General features: G+C 46.7%; 1 protein-coding gene across 3 annotated transcripts in view; it reads left to right on the forward strand.

Moving 5' to 3' along the window:
• The window catches only part of CABLES1 (Cdk5 and Abl enzyme substrate 1), a 116,719-nt gene that overhangs the window by 33,023 nt on the left and 62,338 nt on the right, over window positions 1–21,358 (forward strand). The window contains exon 2 of one of the 3 annotated variants that reach the window (XM_077900245.1): window positions 17,735–17,806. In XM_077900245.1, the coding sequence (XP_077756371.1) occupies window positions 17,735–17,806 (72 nt within the window). Of the gene's footprint in view, window positions 1–17,734; window positions 17,807–18,579; window positions 18,854–19,065; window positions 19,358–21,358 lie in introns of those variants that run through there. The other 2 variants (XM_077900246.1, XM_077900247.1) reach the window with 2 other exon arrangements.

Raw genomic sequence — 21,358 nt, forward strand, 5'->3', positions numbered from 1 at the left:
CCAGCGCTGACACCCAGGAAGCCTTCCCTGGTTTGCTTCTCCTTGGCGCCACCTGGCCAGAGCTGGAATCCTCCCTCCTCCTTGCTGCCATTAACACCTTGAACACACCTGTTGGTGCACCCTCTACTTTTATCATTCTCTCTTAATGGGTCTGCCCACCGATTTTTCCTTTTTTTTTTTTCTTTAAGATTTTACCTATTTTTTTTTAAAGCTTTTAGGTATTCATGAGACACACATGGGGGGTGGGGGCGTGGGGGGGGGGGCAGAGACACAGGCAGAGGGAGAAGCAGGTTCCATGCAGGAGGGTGCCTGATGTGGGACCTGATCCCAGGATTCCAGGATCATACCCTGAGCCGAAGGCAGATGCTCAACTGCTGAATCACCCAGGGGTCCCAAGATTTTATTTATTTCAGAGATTGAGTGAGTGTATGCATGAGCGAGGGGAGGGGCAGAGGGAGAAGCGGACTCCCTACTGAACAAGGAGCACCCCCCCCTTGGCTCCATCCCAGGGCCCTGGGATCGTGATCTGAGCTGAAGGCAGACACTTAACTGACTGAACTACCCAGGCACCCCGAACCAGATTATTCTTGAAGGCAAACACCATGCTCTTTTCATCCTCGATTGCCTAGCACCTTGTCATGGGTGCATAATGAGGGATGCATGATTGGTTGAATGCACATAGTTTATAATTCTGGTGAGCTTTGTCCCAGGTGGTGAGGGGAAGTTTTCTGTGCATTGAACCTTCCCGTCATATATCCTCCTCTTTTCAGCCCTGCATACCTTTGTTTATGCTTCTATTTCATGGTAAAGCTTTACAACGACTTTGTTTTGTTGCTATTTAACTTTTGACAGATCAAAGTGTTATCATTTTTCCTTGCGATTTTTAGGAATCTACTCAGTTTTCAGAGAGGTCTCTGACTTCTGTCCTAGTGTTACTTTGGTCATCCCTCAGTTTCTCCCTAGATAGTTGCCATACCATGGAATCCCAGCTGCCTGGGACTGATCCCCATCAGGCACCCAACCACCACGTGTGCCTTCACTGAAGTTCTGGTTCCCCGTGATTGCATTGGCCTTGTGTCTATGCCAAGCAGGCACAGCTCAGAGCTCACCTGCATCCCAAGCTCTGTCACGTGAGAATCTTTTTTTTTTTTTTTAAACCAGGTAGCTCTTTATTTTTTTAAAAAATATTTTATTTATTTATTCATGAGAGACAGAGAGAGAGGCAGTGACATAGGCAGAGGGAGAAGCAGGCTCCATGCAGGGAGCCCAATGCAGGGCTTGATCCTGGGACTCCGGGATTACGACCAGAGTCAAAGGCAGACACTCAACCACTGAGCCACCCAGGTGTCCCTAGCCCATGAGAACCTGACTAAAGTCTGGAAGTTTTTTTTTTTTTTGTTATTGTTCCCAAGACTTTATTTATGTATCAGAGAAAGAGAGAGAACATGCACAGCAGAGGGAGGAGGAGAGAGAAAATCTTAAGCGGGCTCCATGCCCAACAGAGCCGGATGTGGGGCTCCTCTCACTATCCTGAGTTCATGACCTGAGCTGAAATCAAGAGTCGGACTCTTAACTGACTGTGCCACCCTGGTGCCCCCAAATCTTGGAAGTTTTATTAGAGTTGTGTTTGCCCTGTCTCCATACTAGGTCTTGAGCCACCCAGAAGGAGGGCCACATCTTAGTGTTTCTTTGCTCTTCTTTGTATCCCTGACGCCTAGGACCATGAGTACTTGTGTGCATTTGGTGGTGACAATAATATGACAATGCCATCTTGCTTAGGGTCACATAATAGTGACAGTTGAATCTGGAACCTTGCCTGTTACTCCTGCCACCCTGTTAGCACTATCCTTTGCTTGGTAGCAGTGGTTTTAGTCTTTTCTTGGGATCACATAGACTCTTTCAGGAAAGAAGTGGATGTATACACATATACATGCTTTACATCTGGTTTTAAAACTGCATAGAACCCCTGTGCTGGGAAGTCAGGCACCCCAGTTTAAGGATCCTGTACTAAAGAATGACACCATTGAACATCCTAAGGGAAGGGGCACCTGGAGTGCTCAGTCGGTTAAGCGCCTGGCTTTGGCTCAGGTCATGATCTCAGGGTCCTTGGATCAAACCCCACATTGGGCTCTGTGCTCAGGAGGGAGTCTGCTTTTCTCTCCCTCTGCTCCTCCCCCTGCTCTTGTTCTCCTTTCATATAAAAATAAATCCTTAGGGAAATAAAAAGGCGGCTGATTGCATTTATTTAGCCCATTGCTTTCCGAAAACACTGGTTGAAAACCATGTATTCCCCACCCCCCCCAGGTTGTTAAGAATATATTATTTTCCACAATAACCATGTGGTATCCTACGGAAGCCCTGGCATAAAGAGGCCATTCAGACCTTTGGGATAGGCTTTTGCAAAGAATCTAATAAACAGTTGAATCCACATTACATCTAAGTGAATATTCATGTGGTTTTAGGCAGAGCTCTTATGCCGCAAATTCGCTTTGGAAACCTTTCCTGAACAGCCTGGTAATTAGAACTGTGGTTGCTAATTATGTATACGGTGAGGCAGATGCGCTAATAGTATATTTTCAAAGGGCTCGAAAGAGCTGTTAAAAAATTAAACTCCCTCCCCAGACGCTGACAGGAGCACAGAAGCACCTCAGAGGGGGGATGGTCTTCCGCCTTGCTTCTTGGATGCCTGAAGGTGCTCTGGATTGTCTCCTAGAAAACAGGATCAGCCTTTAATAAAAAGGGAGTCCTTTGCCAGGGCAGCTTACACTAGAGGCTAGGGAAATGAGGAGTTATGGAAATTGAAGTCTCAGAGCTCCAAACAAACAACACTTTGATGTGTGCATCAAGGAGGTTGCCTGTTTGCCCTGCAGGGAGAATGGGGGGGGGGGCTGCGGGGGGGGGCGGAGAGCTGGAGGGGGGCAGCAGGTGTTGGGTGATGTAGTGCTTGAGGCTGGGTGAAGGTGATGAGCCGGTTTCGCTTGGCCTTTCCGGGGTTTGCCCCATTCACCTTCGCTTCGTACCTGCTGCTCTGGGCTGGAAACAAACCCCAAAAGACCAGTTCAACCCACCTTCTAAAGGAAAAGAAGTCGCTCTGCAGTGAGGCAGCCTTGCCCTCCTGATGTCTGGCTCGGGCCTGGGCAGTCGCCCAAGCTCTCAGTCTCTATAGTGCTGGTCGAGGAAAATTGAACCAGATTTCTAGTTTGAAAAATTGTGTGATCTAGAGCTCTGAGGATCTCAGCGGGAGCTTTAGCAGTTCCACAAACACTTGACTTATTTTTCACTATGTGTTTTTCCTCAATTTTTCTCTCTCTATAGCATATATAGTTTAGCATTTATATATCATATGTAAGTATTTTAACAGCTTGATTGAGATATGATTCTCACCACCATCCATTTAAAGTGTACTATTCAATGGGTTTAGTATATTCACAAAGTTGGGCAACCATCACCACTGTGTAATTTTAGGACATTTTCGTCACCCAGAAAAGAAGCCCTGTGGCCATTAGCAGCCATTCCCTATTCTCTCCACTTCTCACGCCCAGCACTGGACAACCACTAATGCACTGTCTCTATAGATTTGCCTGTTCTGGGCGGTTCCTATCATTGGAATCCCATAATATGTGGTCTTTTGTGACTGGCTTCTTTCACCGAGCGTCATGTTTTCAAGGTTCATCTATAATATAGTTGGATATAAATATTTTTAAAACTGCAGTTAAGATATAAGCCCATTAGTATTCTATAGCAAACCCTATCACATGGGTGACCATGTATGCATTAATTAATTTGTGCTGCCAGAGTAAGTTGGTTTTGTGCAATCAAGCTTCACCTGCCACATCTACTTAATTGAACTGGGTCCTGAGATATTTAAAACCAATTACCATAGGCACCTCCTTATCTGTATCAATTGAAATTGTACTGTACAACCAAGATCAAAAGAAACAAATTAGATGCTGAGATTGATCTTAGACTAGAAATGTCATCCATAATTCCTGGTTTTGTATTGTCTGTCCATCAAAATGGCTTCACTGCTGTGGTTGAGTTATAAGTAGACATCTAATTTGTAAAATTTATGATTAATCTGTTTTGCATTTTGGGATATGATATAAAATTGGTTTGAAAAAAACATTTTGCTGCTCAGAATAATCAGAAATCTGACCATCTCCATAGTGTTACTTTGGTTTGGGACCTTGTTCTCAGTATGGCTTTGGCTCCTATTGGCTTGCCTGAGGGTCTCTCGGAAGCAGGTAATATCCATCCTTGCCCTCTATGGGCTTATGGTAGCTGCAGACAGTCATCTGTGCTGCTGTACTTTAGGATTTTTTGAGCACTTACTATGACAAGATAATGTCGGTATTGAAGGGGTTTCAAAGAAGGGAAGACTTACCTGGTCAGGGTACTTGCAGTCTGGCTGGAGATACAGAGTACAAAATAAGAATAAAACCAATCATTCTACAAGCATCTAGATATGAATATTTCCTAATACAGTAGATACCAAACGTAGGACTTCAGAAATAGTCAGGGACAGCTTCACAGAGCAAGTGGCTCCACACGGTGCCTTAGGAGGAGAGGGTAGGATTTGGATGGCTGAAGAGCAGGTGAAGCAGATTCTGAGTTCTCTTTTGAACTAAGATGTGATCACCCTTGGGGGCATTCCTTGCCCCATAGACCCTGTATGAAGCCAGTGATTCGGAAGTCCTCGTCCTCCATTCAGCTTCAGTAAAGGGACTTAACTGTGGGGCAGGAGAAACAAGGCATTTTGAAAAGGTCTTCTGGAAAAGAATGAGATCACCTGGGTCCCTCCTTAGGAGAAAGGATGCTGTTGCTTGAAGCCAGATGGACAAGGAAGCATCAATCTTTGTTTCCATAAGCTGCTATTGAGCGTGGGCTGAGGTTAATCTGAAAAACTAGAAAATAAAGATTGATGGAACCCCGTCAATCCTGAATTTGCTATAAATAATTGCCTGCTGTTTCTGAGCTGTCAAAATCCATTTCTGCTAAAGGCCCTTTAGAACAGAGAAAGGTCAAGCTGAGAACCAAGGGAGAAACTCAGGGGAGCGATTATGCTGGAAGGGCAGCCTCCCAGAGGCCCCTCTAAATACTGATGTGGAAGTAACCAGCCTGCCTGACTCCCTGCTGGTCCTAATTAAATTAGCTCCCGTTGACCTCTCACCTTTCCAGGACTGGGGATCCAGGGAGAGGAGCACACCTCCTGTCAGAGTTGGGCTTTTTGCTGGGGCTGGTGCACCTCGGCCTTTGGGTGGCAAACCCCATAGAGCTGGGCATAGAGAGCCCTCATCTTGCTTTTGAACTGAAAGTAAGTGTGTATGTGGCAAAGGCCTTGCAAAGCACCAGTAAGTCCTCCTAGTAATGGGGAAGGGAAGTGTGGTCATCCACGCTCAGGCCCTTGTCAGGATGGGGTAGTTAAGAGAAGGCCCCGTTGTGAGGACAGAGAAGAGGGTCCAGGATGAAACACGCTTCCTGAAAGGCTTGAGATCAATGGAAACCACGCATCCATCAGGTACAACTCAGTGCTCGTCAGCCTTCACCAGGCTCAGGAACTGGGTGCAGTCAGCCTCTTTATAAGGAAGCATTCCAGCCTACTGCGCCTGTACCCTCATTCCCCGACAGAAGCCCCTCAGGTGTTCTGCACCCCTTTTGTTCTTCTGCTGTCAGACCAACAGGACACGCTGCAGGAAGGTGCACACACGCACCTCCTCCTGGAACCAACCCTGTCCGTTTTATTGGAGGCCTGACTCCTTTTAGACTCTTCCCTGACTTTGCTTCAGAGGATTCCTCTGTGTCTGAGACCTGCCTGGTGTTCCATCCTGTTCAGCTCTGGTAAGGCAGGTGTAGGAGAAATCCACCCCGCGTTTTACCTTTTGAACCTCCCACGCTAGCCTGGTTGCTCCTTCTCCTTGCCTCTTCCCAATTAAATTGTGTTTCTCCTCTGAGCTCACTCATGCCCTCCTCCCCTGCCTCCCACACACTCTGTACCTGGTCGGTCCTGGCCTTAAACTCTGGGTCCAGGTCTGAGATTCCCAGTTGCCCTCCCCCACCTGGCTCAGGGAATCCTGAGCAGAGAACACCTGGATTTGATTGCTTGAATTCTGATGCCCATCCAGAACATACATGAGCTGGCTCCATACTTCTTGCACTGGTTCTGTTAGATTGACCGAGCTCTTTTGTCTCCAGGGTGAAGCCAACCCTTTTATTTTTGAGTTGTTTTCCATTGTTCATGTCTCTTTCCCATTCTCGCTCTGTCCTGGCTTGGTACCCACTCCCACCCACCCCCAGCCCCCTGGTTGGTATCTGGCATGTTTTGTAGCAAGGATGACATCATTTATCTCTTAGCTACACAGAACCAACCTTTCTGGATCCTGATTTTTTTTTTTTTTAAACCATTATACCTGCTTTCGTTTTTGCTTTTCTGTATATTTGGTCAACTTGGTTCTCAGCTCCAGGGCAAGGCCCTTCCCTCCAAGGTGAGGCTGAGCAGGTCTTGGGATGCAGCACTGTCCCCCAGCCTGTGGCGCTGGCTGGCCCCTTTACTTCCTGATACCCTGTGGATGTCCCAGGACCTGAGCAAGGGCCTTTGCAGTGGCCAAGTGTGCTGTGTGACACTGCTGTCTTCTGGCCATTCCATCTAGTCCCTTTGTCAGAGGAGTTTGAACTTGTTTCCACAGGGAATCCTTGTGGCTCTTCATGCTGGGGAATGATATGATGGAAAAGGTATTTTGTAAGATTAGCGGGGTGGTGGTAGGCAGGATGGCTCCAGGCACCTGAGGGGTGAATATCTGGTCGGTTACTAAATCCTGCCAACAAGTCCATTTCTGAACAGCCTAAATACCGAGATGACCTCACACCTTAGTTTTCCAGGATTTGGTGAGTCTGATGAGAACTTTGAAACGAAAGTACACTCAGGCAAGCCAAGTGCCTTTGTATTCTCTGTAAACATTTAAAGTTGCATTCTTGACCTGCATATAAAATTGTAGGAACAGAGGCATCTCGGTGGCTCATCTGTTAACCGTCCATCTTTGACTCAGGTCATGATCCTGAGGTCCTGGGATCAAGCCCCACATGGGGGTCCTTGCTCAGCTGGGAGCTGCTGCTTCTGCCTGCTGTGTGTGTGCGCATGCGCTCTCTCTCTCTCTCTCTCTCAAATAAATAAAATCTTTTAAAAAAATGTAGAAACATCTTATTTGAACAAGCTGATTGGCAACTCTTAGTGTATTGATTTTTATTTTTTATTTTTTTTAAGGTTTTATTTAATCGAGAGAGAGAGACAGAGACAGAAGCAGAGACACAGGCAGAGGGAGAAGCAGGCTCCATGCAGGGAGCCTGACGTGGGACTCGATCCCGGGTCTCCAGGATCACACCCTGGGCTGTAGGCGGCGCTAAACCGCTGAGCCACCTGGGCTGCCCTGATTTTTAAATTTTATTTCTGCCTGACCCGTCAGTTAAACTTTTTAAAAAAATTTATTTAAATTCAATGTGCCAACATATAGTACAACACCCAGTGCTCATCCCATCAAGTGTCCTCCTTAGTGCCCATCACCCAGTCACCTCATCCCCCCACCCACCTCCCCTTCCGCAACCCTTTGTTTCCTAGAGTTAGAAGTCTCTTATGGTTTGTCTCCCTCTAATTTTTCCCACTTAGTTCCCCTCCTTTCCCTTATAATCCCTTTCACTATTTCTCATATTCCACATGTGAGTGAAACCATGTGATGATTGTCCTTCTCCGATTAACTTACTTCACCACGGATAATACCCTCCAGTTCCATCCACATCGAAGCAAATGGTGGGTGTTCGTTAGAAACGTTAAAACATAGCCACTTTCACAATCCGTTTCCATCCCTCCTTTTTTTCAAAATTTAAAAAAGATTTTTATTTGAGAGAACGAGCAAGTATGAGCTGGAGGGTGGGGCAGAGGGGGAGAGAGAATCTCAAGCTGAGTCTGCACTGAGCATGGAGCCCAATACAGGGCTCAATCTCAAGGCCCGGAGATCATGACCTGAGCAGAAATCCAGTCAACTGACTGAGCTACCCAGGTGACTCCCTCCTTTTCTTAAAATTGTTCTCTCCTCCTCCTCCTCCTCCTCCTCTTCCTCCTCCAGATTTTATTTATTTATTTGACAGCACAAGCAGGGGGAGGGAGGGGGAGACGGAGAAGCAGGCTCCCCACTGATCAGGGAGTCCAATCTGGGATTCCATCCCAGGACCCTGGGATTATAACCTGAGCCGAAGGCAGATGCTTAACCAACAGAGCCACCCAGGCACCTCTATTTTCCTTCTTTTACAAGGAAGATTTCCATGACCCGCTGGGGGGTTTGAATTGTTTCCATCTGCGAACTGGGTATGGAGCTGGCTTTAGACATATAAGCTGCTCTGGGTAGTGGAAGTTTTTCCTTGCACAGGCAAGCCAGCTGTGTGTCCTTTGCTCAGAGGCCTAGCAAGGGCTGACTGGTCCTGTAGGGAGGGCATTGACTGATTGCCCCAGCCTCGTGGCCTTGCCCAGCTGGTCTGCCACTGCAGTGTTAGATGCCACGGCTCTCCTCTGGGATTTCTTCCGCAGTCTGACAGGCAGCCGCTGCCAGGTGAGCAAGTAAGGACTGTGCTCCGATGCAGCATCACCTTTGCTGCTAGACAAAGGTTTAGATCCGTGCAAAGAAGAATTAAGCATGAATTCTTTTTTTTTTTTTTTTTTAAGATTTTATTTATTTATTCATGAGAGAGAGCGAGGCAGAGAGAGAAGCAGGCCCGAGGCAGGAAGCCCGATGTGGGACCCAATCCCAGGTCTCCAGGATCACGCCCTGGGCTGAAGGCAGACACTTAACCGCTGAACCACCCGAGCATCCCTTAAGCACGGATTCTAATACACACATCTTCATGCTGAAGCTAAGGTTGATTTTGCTTTAAGACTGACTGCCTATGTATGTAGCTTCTGTTGAGAGGTGACAGCTGACTTCTTTCTTTGTCTGTGATCACCTGTGCTTTGGTGCAAAAACCGTCGTTGTCTTCACTGGGCACAGTCTAATTTGACTTCTGCTAAAGGAGCATCTGGAATCTTGGCTTTAACTTTTGCCAAATCATGAACAAAGTTATCAAAACTTAGTTGCTGCATCTGTAGAGTAAGCTTATGATGCTGTGGTGCCAATGACTCGGAGCTATGTTGGAGAAATGAAGGAAGTAAAAATGCACATTAGATGTGCACTTGGCCTTCAGAGAACCTGGGATTTGAAAACTGGCATTTTCACAAAAGGCATATCAATAAAGGTATACTTCTTGTATATATGGAGGTTCTTCTCTTTAGGGTTCCTTTAACTAGTAGACTTCTGGGATGCCTGGTTGGCTTGGTGGTTGAGCATCTGCCTTTGGCTCAGATTGTGATCCCAGGGCCCTAGGATGGAGTCCTGTATCAGGCTCCCTGCAAGGAACCTGCTTCTCCCTCTACCTACGTCTCTGCCTCTCTCTCCTTGTGTGTCTCATTAATAAATAAATAAAAATAAAAAAAATAGGTTCCCATAGTAAATAAGTTTACCAATTATAGATTTCTACTCTGCTTTCCAGGAACACTTTTTGTGCATGAGTTGAATGCTGTTTTTAGAACAAAAGAATAGGTCTGTGATGTGGAAATGCAAGAGATGCAGGCTGGGACCTCAGGACATTTCACAAAGAGATTTTCTACTAAAAAGGCCAGCCCTGCTAGTTTCTAGGTTAGTGGCCTCCGTGTCTTTTCTTGGAAGCTGTGAACTCTTAAGTCAGAAAAGGACTCTTAAGAGATGAGGCTCCTCCCTTATTCTCTTGGCTGAAGTGGGACTTCTTTGTGGCCAGCCCTGTCTCCTTGCCCACAGCTCCATAGCACCAGCGTTACCTGGGGAAGGGAGTCAGCACCCTGATCATCCTCAGAGTTTTCTGAGACCCCAGCAAGGTCTCGGACCACTGCTCCCACACTTGCAGGTTGACGTTGTGAACCTGCAGGCATTGGACCCAGGCCTCATGGTGAGGTTGGTGCCCTACTCCTCTTGGTGGTCCCCCTCCTCCCCGCTCTGCTGACCTTCTTCCTCACTCGCTGGTTCACAGCCAGAGAACAGGGTACCTGGGAGAGAATCCTGGATTCTCTGTTGGGCCCATTCTAAATACCCTGCTGAGGTGCTGTGAGTGTCTCCAGTGGTGGAGACAGGTTGCAGCTTTATCCCAAGGTAGGGTGCTGTTCCCAATGCCCCTTGCTTTTATAAAGTCAGCTCTTTTTTCTTTTCAGTCTCAATCACAGACAAATATATATATATATATATTTACATTCATAAGTAGATATGGAACTAGGAAAGGGTCTGAGAGGACAAATACCAAACTCTTAAAGGGTGCCCCTGGCCACTGGGTTTGTAGGTCATTTCTCAGTTTCTGCTGCGTATGTGTCCTGATTTGAAATTCTTTTATGGTGAGATTTATTACTTTAATAGTCACAAAAGCAGTAAAGATTCCACTTGAAAAAATGAATGTGTAATAAACTCAAACAGAAGAAAGCCATTTTTTAAAAAGATTTTATTTATTTGACAGCGCGTGCAAGCATACAAGCACAGGGAAGCGGCAGGCAGAGGCAGAGGGGGAGAAGCAGGCTCCCTGAACAGCAGGGAACCCAAAGTGAGGCTCTATCCCAGGACCTGGGGATCATGACCTGAGCTGAAGGCAGACAGACACTTGACTGACTGAGCCACACAGGCACCCTAGAGGAAACTCATTTTAAACATCATGTCTTATACCTGTGACTACTCAGCTGTCCCTCCCTTTTCGCCCTCCCTCTACTCCTTGCTGTAGTGTGGCACTGGGGAGCTTTCTGAGGATGATTTTGGGGCTTCTAGTGGACCAGACTGGGAACTCGTATACTGAATAGAGAGAGCCCACTCACTGATAATTGTGTATAGAAAAGCACTGAGTGAAAGGTCAGGTGCTTCCTGGGAAAAGTCCACGAGAACCCACCTGCCTGATGATGGAGTTCATCATTTTATTCAGCCAGGCTTAATTGTATACCTGCTGTTTGCTAAAACATGCTCTATTCTTAGGCCACACAAGTGAGGAAGGCATGGAACCTCACTTGAGCCAGCCCACTGTCTAGCGTGGTTTACTTTTATTTGGGGAAGAGAGATGGTTCAGTGGGTGAAAGACAGATACAAAAGCGAATAAACTGCAAGTATGTGTATGTCTTACGACTATATTAATGGGCTATTTTTGTGGTTGTATTTTTCTTTTTTTGGGTCATAATAACTGAGCAGATTTAAGCCATGACCTCAGCTCATCCATCACTGGTGTAACTGAGGAATCCGTGATGCCCTCACACCCTCTGCACCTGTGAGGACATAACTGTGCCCTCCAGTAGCCTGGCTTGTAGGGGGCTTCGTACATGGGGAGAGCTGGAGCCACAGAGGAAATTGCCTTTTTGTGAGGATAGTGATGGCTGGCTCAGATGGTCCAGGTTCTTCCTTGCTGAAAGCTTGTGTTTTGCTCTGAGACTTTTTTTAAAAGATTTTATTTATTCATGAGAGACACACAGAGAGAGGTAGAGACCTAGGCAGAGGGAGAAGCAGGCTCCATGCAGGGAGCCCGATGTGGGACTTGATCCCAGGACCCAGGATCAAGACCTGAGCCAAAGGCAGACGCTTAACCATTGAACCACTCAGGTGCCCCCGCAGAGATTTTTAACGGGCCCCAGGGGTTCCATTGGGCAGCCAAGGGAGAGAGTGTTGATCCAGCCTTACTTTCTTGTTTGACACTGAGGCTAAGGCCAGGGGCCGCTTTTCTCAGCGCTTGCTGGTCCTGTCAGTGTCACATGCTGTCCCCAGTAGTACCCATCGCCTAACATTGGCTTTCAAGTCAAGCTGCTGCTTTAGGTCACCCCTTAAGGGGACTGGCCTTGGCCAGCTGGCCCAACTGGACCCAGGATGATGCCACCTGGCCTCACTGATCAGTAGGGGCAGCAGTGAGCTTAGAGTCCAGCTCTGGCAGTTACACCCCTGTCCACACCAGCGCTCTCTCTCTGAGACACTCTGCTTTCTGCGCTGAGAAGAGACAGCCCCTTTTCAGAACCTCTGATGAAGAAGCCCTGGGCACAGCTCCCACCTTGCCCCTCACGTTCCTGGGATCCCCAGAATCTCTGGCATCTGGGCTCACAGCGGCTGTGGCCAGGCCTTTCGGGGTGGCCACCCTCAGTTTGTGTGGATAGTTAGTTGTTATTCCTTCCCTGCAAATGGAGCCAGTGACACTTTGTGCCTTAAAGACACTTTCAAAATACTGGCCCCAGGTCTTACCTTGTCCAGTCCTGTTACCCACTCACATGTTTTTCTGTGTGATTTTCTTCTCCCTTCTCCCAGTGACCTTTCCTTAGGTGTTCAATGTAAATGGGTTCATTATAACCAGCCCTGAGTCTCAGGAGCACACAGTGACTTGCTCTGCAATGAACCATCAGCTGTAATGATAAGTGGCTTAATTTGGTCCAGGTAGGTATATCCAGATAAGCAGTCTTGTCATAGATTTGCACCTTCCTTGTCTAGACAGAGTCCAGCATTCAAAAGATAATGTTCTCAAATGAGTCTGGGTGCTTTGAGGAAGCTGATGTGTACAGTCGTTGAATGTGAGCCACACTGGCCTCAAAAGCATCAAGGGACAGTGTGGAAGGGCCCAAATTGTAACTGTCAGACAAGGCAGGGAACCCTGACGACTTGATCTGAGAAACCAGTCGCGGCCTCTTCCCACTTAATGATGTGGACACATAATGCTTGGGCTTACTTAATGTCTGCTTGCTTAATAAGAAGGCTATGTATTCTTTGTCAGTCATTAAAACATGCAAAGACCTCTGCTTGGTAACTGCCGCATGATGAGGACTTTGCATAGTAATGGAATTAGTTTATGAGGTAGACTGCAGGGTGAAAGTGCCAGGTGAGGGTTGGCCACCTGCCCTGAGCCTTCTCTTCCATTTTGGGCTTTCTGAGGCTAGAAAGCAAAAGAAGAGGTTATTATACACCTCAGAAGGATCTAGCAAGTGGCAAGGAGCAGAGATGAGCACCACTGGGATCACACCACAGGGTGTACCCTTGTGGCAGTGAACAAAGTTTATCCTATGTGGGAAGGGTAGGCACCACATCTTTGTTTTCATGGTGCTTTTTGACTGAAATGTTCTTTGCCAAGCGCTGCATGTCCATCTTGAAGAATACAGTTGACCCTAAACAACATGAAGGTTGACCCCCCACCCCCACCCTGTGTGCAGTGGAAAATCTGCACGTAATTTCTTACTCCCCCACAACTACTAAGTAGCCTGCTGTTGACTGGAAGCCTTACCAATAACAAATAGTCGATTAACACATATTTTGTACATTATATGTGTTATATACTGTATTCTTACAATAAAGGAAGCTAGAGAAAAGAAAGTGTTAAGAAAGCCATAAGGAAGAGAGAACAGACTTGTAGTACTGTTCTGTATTTATCAAAGAAGTTCACATATAAGTGGACCTGTGCAGTCAATCCCACGGTGTTCAAGGGTCAAATGTATATTGCTTGGTTCCATCCATGAAAGAGGGAAGCACATCCACTGACTTTAAAGGAATAAGTGGGTATTTGGGGTTTGGGTTTTCTTTCCTTTAAGGATTCCAGCCTTAAATCCATGTAGGTGTGTATGAATCTATAGCTGTTCAGCTCATGAAGAAAGTATCAAATATACTGGCCTTTTTTTTTTTTTTTTTAAAGGTTTTATCTGGGGAATCCCTGGATGGCTCAGCAGTTTCGCGCCTGCCTTTGGGCCCAGGACGCGATCCTGGGGTCCTGGAATGGAGTCCCGCGTCGGGCTCCCGGCATGGAGCCTGCTTCTCCCTCTGCCTGTGTTTCTGCCCCTCTCTCTCTATGTCTATCATAAATAAATAAAAATAAATCTTAAAAAAAATAAAGGTTTTATTTATTTATTCATGAGAGACAGAGAAGAGAGAGAGGGAGGAGGGAGAGAGAGGCAGAGACATAGGCAGAGGGAGAAGCAGGCCCCCCGCAAGGAGCCCGATGTGGAACTTGATCCTGAATCCCGGGATCACACCCTGGGCCAAAGGCAGACGCTCAAACCACTGAGCCACCCAGGTATCCCTGCACTGGCTTTTAGAAAACAAACCCTGGGCACCGGGCTGTGACTCTTGAACTTGGGGTTGTGAGTTCAAGTCCTACCGTGGGCATGCAGATTACCTTTCTTTTTTAAGATTTTATTTAAATGAGAGAGAGCACTGCGCAAGTGAGTGGGGAGAAGTAGAGGGAGGACAAGTAGACTCCGTGTTGAGCACTGAGCCCGATGTGGGGATTTGATCCTACGACTCCGGAACACAACCTGAGCCCAAAAGAGTCGAAACCCAACCGACTGAGCCATTTAGGCTCCCCCATACAGATTACTTCTTAAAAGTCCTTATAAAGGTACAGAAAAATACATTCAAATTTGGTTCTCTTTTAAAAGATACTTATTTTTAAGATTTATTTACCTTTAAAGAGACAGAGTGAGCACGGGGAGGGGCAGAGAGAGAAGGAGAGAGAGAATCCCAACCAGACTCCCCACTGAGTGTGGAGCTGGAAGCAGGGCTTGATCCTGAGACCCTGGGACCATGGCCTAAGATGAAACCAAGAGTCATTTGCCCAACCAACTGAGCCACTCAGGTGCCCTGTAAGATTTTAAATAATCTTTCTACACAGTATGGGGCTTGAACTCACAACCTTGAGTTACATGCTCTACTGACTGAGTGATCCAGGCACTTCTCAAATTTGGTTATTTTCCAAATAAGCACCTTTCTTTTCCGGTGTGGGAAAAGCTGGATACAGCTTTTTCAGAGGGAAATTATCAGATTATGTGCTTTTGTGAATAGACCTATTTTTCCAGGGTGGGCACCCTGGTCTGAATGTTAGATGAGAGCCTATGGGGTCCCAGCCTATGCACCAGGGCCTTGTCTGTTTACCATGGGATTCACTTGGCATTTGCAGCTGGAGTGCCAGCCCTGCCGTCCTTGGAGGGGATGAGAGGCAGCCTGAAATGCTAGAGGAGTTTGAGGGATTATTAACGAGATTCCTTGGAGATTGTCTCATGGACTCCCCCTGGAATATGAGCTCCTCAAAGACAGGAGTCAAGCCTGGGTTGGCTTTATGTTCCCCACGGGTGAGGCTCATAGTTGGTATGGTTGAGTGTGTTGGCACAGGGTATGTTAAGAAAATGCACATGCCTGGTCTTTGCTGGGGCCTTCGGTTGTATCCTTGCTCCCCAAGGACCCAACCCCAGAACTTCTCGGTGGATCTCTGTTAGGATCATTGAAGGAGGGAGGCTTTGAAGTTGGTCTGTCACCCACCCTGGTGGCAGATTGAATAGAAGATTAAAATGTTATCTGAAAAATGCTCTTCCACAAAAGAAGGCTCAAAGTTTGACAGAATTTTTGAGATTTTCAGGATCTGAAACCTATACTTTATGTCTGCCTATGGCTAAAAGTTACGTCTAATGACAATTTAGACTGTGTACTTAAATTAATATTTGACTTTTAAAAAAATGGACTTTTAAGAATTCAGAACACTATCCAGAGATAAACAGACTAAATATTTTAATGATTACCTTCTAGCTCTTGAGGAGACAGTGGTATTAAGTGAGAACAGTGCACAGAGGCCTGAGGGGACTAATTGTCTAGGTGGCCAGTGCATCAGCAAAGGTGGCATGCAGTTCTTAAGAGGGTGTAGGTGTCAAAGGAGCATGTGCCTCAGGTGGGCTCAGGCACAGGGCATTTCGGGGTGACCTTGCTTGCTATTGGCTGGGTTTGGAGGAAGGGCCAGAGCTAGGACAGCCAGGCTGATCCCAGTCAGTTGACCCGGGATGAGGGAATGGTGGGGGAGGTGTCAGGTCAGGAGGCAGCCCCAGTTGGGGGAATTAGAGTGTTGTCCAAAACCCAGTAGCTACCAATCATTTTTTGACCTGTGAGGAAATTGAAGCTCAAAGATTAAGGGGTTTTCTAAGATTCCAAAGCAATGCATGGCCCTTATGGAATTCACCTGCCTCTGGATGGGGAACATGGGGGCCCTGGTCCTGGAGAGCTATGATAGATGAGAATGTGACTGACGGGGTGTTTGCCCTGTCCCAGCCTGAGTACATGGAAGGGCTATGTTTCAACTGATGGCCCAGACACTTCAAAGCCACAGCTGCAAGGTGTTCTCATGGGGGTCCTGGTGTAGCTGAGTCCCTGGAGTTATGGGGCTGCACAGGACAGTATTACTTACTAATGAATTGGCCACCTATAAAATCAACACCTATAAAATCAGTTCCCGAGAGAGAGAGATGTGTGTGATGACTGTTGTGGAAAGGATTTGATATCAGAAGATTAAGAAAGGCTCTTAGAAATTGATGAAGCCAAAAAAAAAAAAAAAAATTGATGAAGCCCTTGAATCATTTGCAAAAATGACCTTTCTGATGGTCTTATTGAAAGTAACAAAAGGTTCAGGGTAGTTGGTCAGGAAAAGGTACACACAAAAGGAAAGAACACTTGTTTCATTTTGTTGTTCTTTGGGGACAAATTAGAACATGGTTACAATTGCATGTTCTTAACCTACTTTTTTTTTTTTTTAAGATTTTATTTATTCATGAGAGACACGGGGGGGAGGGGCAGAGAGAGAAGCAGGCTCAATATAGGGAGCCGGACGTGGGACTAGATCCCAGGTCTCCAGGATCACGCCTAGGGCGGAAGGTGGTGCTAAGTCGCTGAGCCACCCAGGCTGCCTCTTAACCTACTTTTATTGAATGTAATATAAAAGACTTATCTTTCTCATTATAGTGTCCTTTTTTCAAGATAAAAACCCAGTCATATTTTTTTCTATCTACCTCCCTCAACCAAACCATTTACTATGAAATGATATTCTTTGTACAAATGGATTGATTGTAAAGTTACCAGCCTCTCCATGCCACCCTGGTCCCTATACCAGATATTCTTAGTTAACTAGGACCTGTTCTTATTTTATTTTATTTTATTTTTTATTTATTTTATTTTATTTTATTTTATTTTATTTATTATTATACCTTATTATTTTTTAATTTGGCAAAAGGAACTTGATTAAGGAGATTTTAGCTGGTGGTTTGAGATTCTTTAGCAGCCCGGAAAAAGAGTCCCATGTCTTGTCTAATCATGCTCTGAGTGAGGTCTATTCTTACTGGTCTCTGAGAAACTTTCCCAAAGGAGTCCTGTCTTACTTGTTCATAGTTGCTGTTGAAATCGTGGCCATCAAGAGACTATAACTTTTTTATTGCATCCTAATGATTTTGAGATTTTATTTAATATGATTTTAAAATTTAATATTTATCAGTTAACCTGGTTCAGACCACAGGGTAGTGGAATACTTAATAGTATTATCTAATGCTTTAGAAAAACTCCACACAGTATCCAAGTGCCCAAGGGGCACCTTGTCTTTTTTGAGGAAATTGCAGCATAAAAGGATCACTTAATTCCCTGATCACCGTAAAGAGGTCTTATTGACTGGAGAGAATGCTCAGGATTCAGCAAGGCAAGATGGGCCTGGCATTCAGGGTGCATGCAGGCTGGGAGCATGGTAGCTTTTAGAGACAGCTTTTGTCCAATCTTTTTTTCCCCTCTTGATATACTTTATTTTTTCGAACAGTTGTAGATTTACAGAAATGCCTGCTCCATTATACGATGTGGTTTTAACTACTAAAAAGGATTTTTCCTTCCTCTTTCTGCAGACGTCGCCTCATCTCCCAGAGATCATCCTTGGAGACCCTGGAAGATATTGAGGAAAATGCCCCTCTACGGAGGTAAGTTTTTACTGTTGCACTTATGTGTATGTAAATAGCCTGCAGCGCAATATGACAGCCAAAGGTGGTGGTGGTTTTTTAAGTCCTTGATCCACAGAATTAAATTGTTTTAAATGATGGCCTGATCCCCGGACCCATCGTTTGGAAACCCCAAGCCTGAGGACCGTGAGAGCAGTATTAAACTTCAGTTATGTGTTTGGAAAGCCCAATTTGCATGGTGGCTTTGGGTGCTGTCTTCCTCTCCAGTGTGGAAGCTGCTGCTTGTTGGAGACGAGCCAGCCCATCGTTGTCCCAGTTTTCTTAGGTGCAGTGACACAGTCATGATCCTGAGTTGCATTAGCAGGTGCCCGCCACGTGACTGCATCACCGGTTGCTGGGGAGAGTCGATGAGGATAGCTGTGAGGGCCTCCCAGGAGCCGAAAGGGATTTCTCCGTTGGGGTCAGAAAGCCACCTGTGTTTGGGTGACAGCAGCTGCGGAGCTGTGCCCTTCCTCATCCGCCGCCCCCCATCTGTACCCACCCCCCACCCTCCACCCCCCCTTTAGTGGAGGAGACCGTATTCACACAGCACACCTCTGTTAGCCCTCGCGGTGGCTCAGCCGGGTTGGTGGCGGAGCGTTCCTTCTGCAGAAGGAACTGAGGCAGGGTGGGACCCAGGCGCTTCACCGGGCATGCGCGGCGGCTTCACGGGGCATGCGCGGCGGCTTCACGGGGGGCATGCGCGGCGGCTTCACGGGGCATGCGCGGCGGCTTCACGGGGGGGGGGGGGGGGGCAAGCGCGGCGGCTTCACGGGGCATGCGCCGCGGCTTCACGGGGCATGCGCGGCGGGTGACGCAGAGGGAGCCTGGAACCCAGGTCTGCGCACCTCGTGCTTTGGCCCCTGGAGCGGACTCAGGGGCGCAGGTGCCTGGTTTGATCCTGGGAGGGTGTTGCTGTGGACCGAAGCCTCTCACCCTGGAACCTGCCTGCCCCTTCCCCGGCTGGGGCTTCGCTCCCTGGTTAGTCCTGTCCACAGACCAGCTGGATGGAAGATGCAGCATAGACAGGTGATAGATCTGATCGAAAGTATTGGGTGGGGGATCCCTGAGTGGCGCAGCGGTTTAGCGTCGCTGTCAGCCCAGGGCGTGATCCTGGGGTCCCGGGATCGAGTCCCACGTCGGTCACCCTGCATGGAGCCTGCTTCTCCCTCTCCCTGTGTCTCTGCCTCTCTCTCTCTCTCTCTCTCTCTCTCATGAAATCTTTAAAAAAAAAAATGGGTGTATCAAGCCTCGCTGCTGATGTCTTTCCAAAGACAAAGTCAGCGCCAGCCTGTATTTCCACCTTTGAAGTCGTTTTTGGAAACGTACGTAATCTCCGGGACCAACTTCGGGTGAATGGCGTCTGGCTGTAATGTAGCTTGGGTGTTGGGAGAGGGCTGTTTCCTTAGATAGGCCTACAAAAAGCGGAGCAAAATGTCCACTTAGCTGCCTCTGGTCCAGAATCATCCTGAGAAGGGAGGAAAAACGAAAAACGTTCTCAGGTGGCACTGAGCGGCTTTGGCATCGGAGCAGGTAAGGTCACCCTTGCCACACATGGGGAAATCAGTGACTAGAATTCAAAGAGCTTCTGGTATTTGAGATGCCTCAGTTAAGGCAGCGCGGTAGCTGCAAGTCAAGGAAAAAAAACAGGTAAAAGAATGTCATTCTGTCCTCAGGGATTCCAGGTGGTTAACCGAGAAAGGGTGAGGAGCTACGTGCAGGGTTTCTGATCGCCTGCGGCCTGGTCACCTCTGTCCTCTCCTCCCAGAATCCACCCAGGCTGGTCCTCTGACCTCTACCCCTCAGTCGTAGGATACCACAAACGAACACAGTAAAAAGGGTTTCAGCCACTACTGAGCTACTACTTATCCAGCTCTTACTTACAGAACAATATACTTAATTTCCAAGAAATCTTGTATAAATGTAAAATTTTAAAAACAAGTCTGAAACCGAGGAAATTAAGCCAATTTGGCCAGTTTGAGAAGGCTTTATTTTCCCTAATAGACTTTTTTTTTTTTTTTAAGATTATTTATTTATCCATGAGAGACAGAGAGGGACAGAGACACCGGCAGAGGGAGAAGCAGGCTCCACGCAGGGAGCCCGATGTGGGACTCCATCCCGGGACTCCAGGATCACGCCCCGGGCGGAAGGCAGGCGCTAAACCGCTGAGCCACCCAGGCTGCCCTAGACTTTTTTTTTTTTTTTTTTTAAATTTTTTATTCATTTATGATAGTCACAGAGAGAGAGAGAGAGGCAGAGACACAGGCAGAGGGAGAAGCAGGCTCCATGCACCGGGAGCCTGATGTGGGTTTCGATCCCGGATCTCCAGGATCGCGCCCTGGGCCAAAGGCAGGCGCCAAACCGCTGTGCCACCCAGGGATCCCTAGACTTTGTTTTTAATTTAGAAAAAGTTCTAATATTTACTTAGGCAGAGCACTGGGTACTTTGCAGAATTGTTAAATGACTGTATTGTACACCTAAAACTAATAAAAGGCTGCATGGAGCTATCCTAGAATTAAAAATAACAGCTAATTAAGACATGTACTTATTCCTAGGAAATAAAAGTAGCATGGGCACACCAGAACAGATATTCATTTGGGAGTCTAGGGGCCTGAATCCTTGGCTTGGTTCTTTTACTAACTGGTTACATGGCCTTAGACATTTTATGTAGCTTCTCATTTTTCCCATCTGTAAAATGGGAGAGCAAACTGTGACTGCCCTCTGAGGTCTTTTCCAGCTCCCAATTTTGTGAAATGAATGTACCAGTAATGACACTGAAGTGTTTTGGGAACTGTGGGGGCGGAAGGGTATTAGCCCAACTTGCTTTTAAACTCAGCACGGTGACTAAATGGCTGCAAGGCATCTATTAAAAACCTTTTGCGTAATTAAGTGTATCCTGTAATCAGTGCTAACAAGAAAGAGCTAATCTTTCATTAAATTAGTTTTTAATTTAATTCTATCCTAATTTAATTTTGCATCACTTAAGACGTATGTTTTTAAATGGATACTGAAATTAGTTCTTTGCTTAACCTGCCACAAGCTGAGTGCTCAGTCTTCCAGTTTCCTTGGCAATTGTTGCTAATGCCACAGTTCTCTTTTAAAACATTTCTTAGATTCCCTGGTGGTTTAGTTGAAAGCTTTAAAAAATGCAGGACAACAAACAACTGTCTGAAGGAGGGGCTAGATTAGTAGCATATGCCCTTACAATTGGGTGCTGCTCCATTCTTTTTTTAAAGTCTTGCCTTTTTCCTGCATCTCAGTTTACTGGTGAGTTAGTGTCCTGCACCTACCTACAACTCCTGGAGTTAAGCATTCATAATGAGAGGCTTTAGATTAAGGAGTTTTCCATCTGCCTGGTGGTTATCTGGTATCCTAATATTAAGGACCTGAGACATTGCTACGAGGTGTCCAGAAGAACCTCGGTTTGGTGGTGGCAGATGTGCCAGCCATCTCCACCTGCCCCTCTTTTCCAGCCTGTCTGGGTTGGTGGGTGCTGGCTGCTGCACCATTCAGTGATTACTGGCTCCTCTTCCT

The sequence above is a fragment of the Canis aureus genome, chromosome 6, assembly GCF_053574225.1.
Source record: "Canis aureus isolate CA01 chromosome 6, VMU_Caureus_v.1.0, whole genome shotgun sequence".
Taxonomy (NCBI): Eukaryota; Metazoa; Chordata; class Mammalia; order Carnivora; family Canidae; genus Canis; species Canis aureus.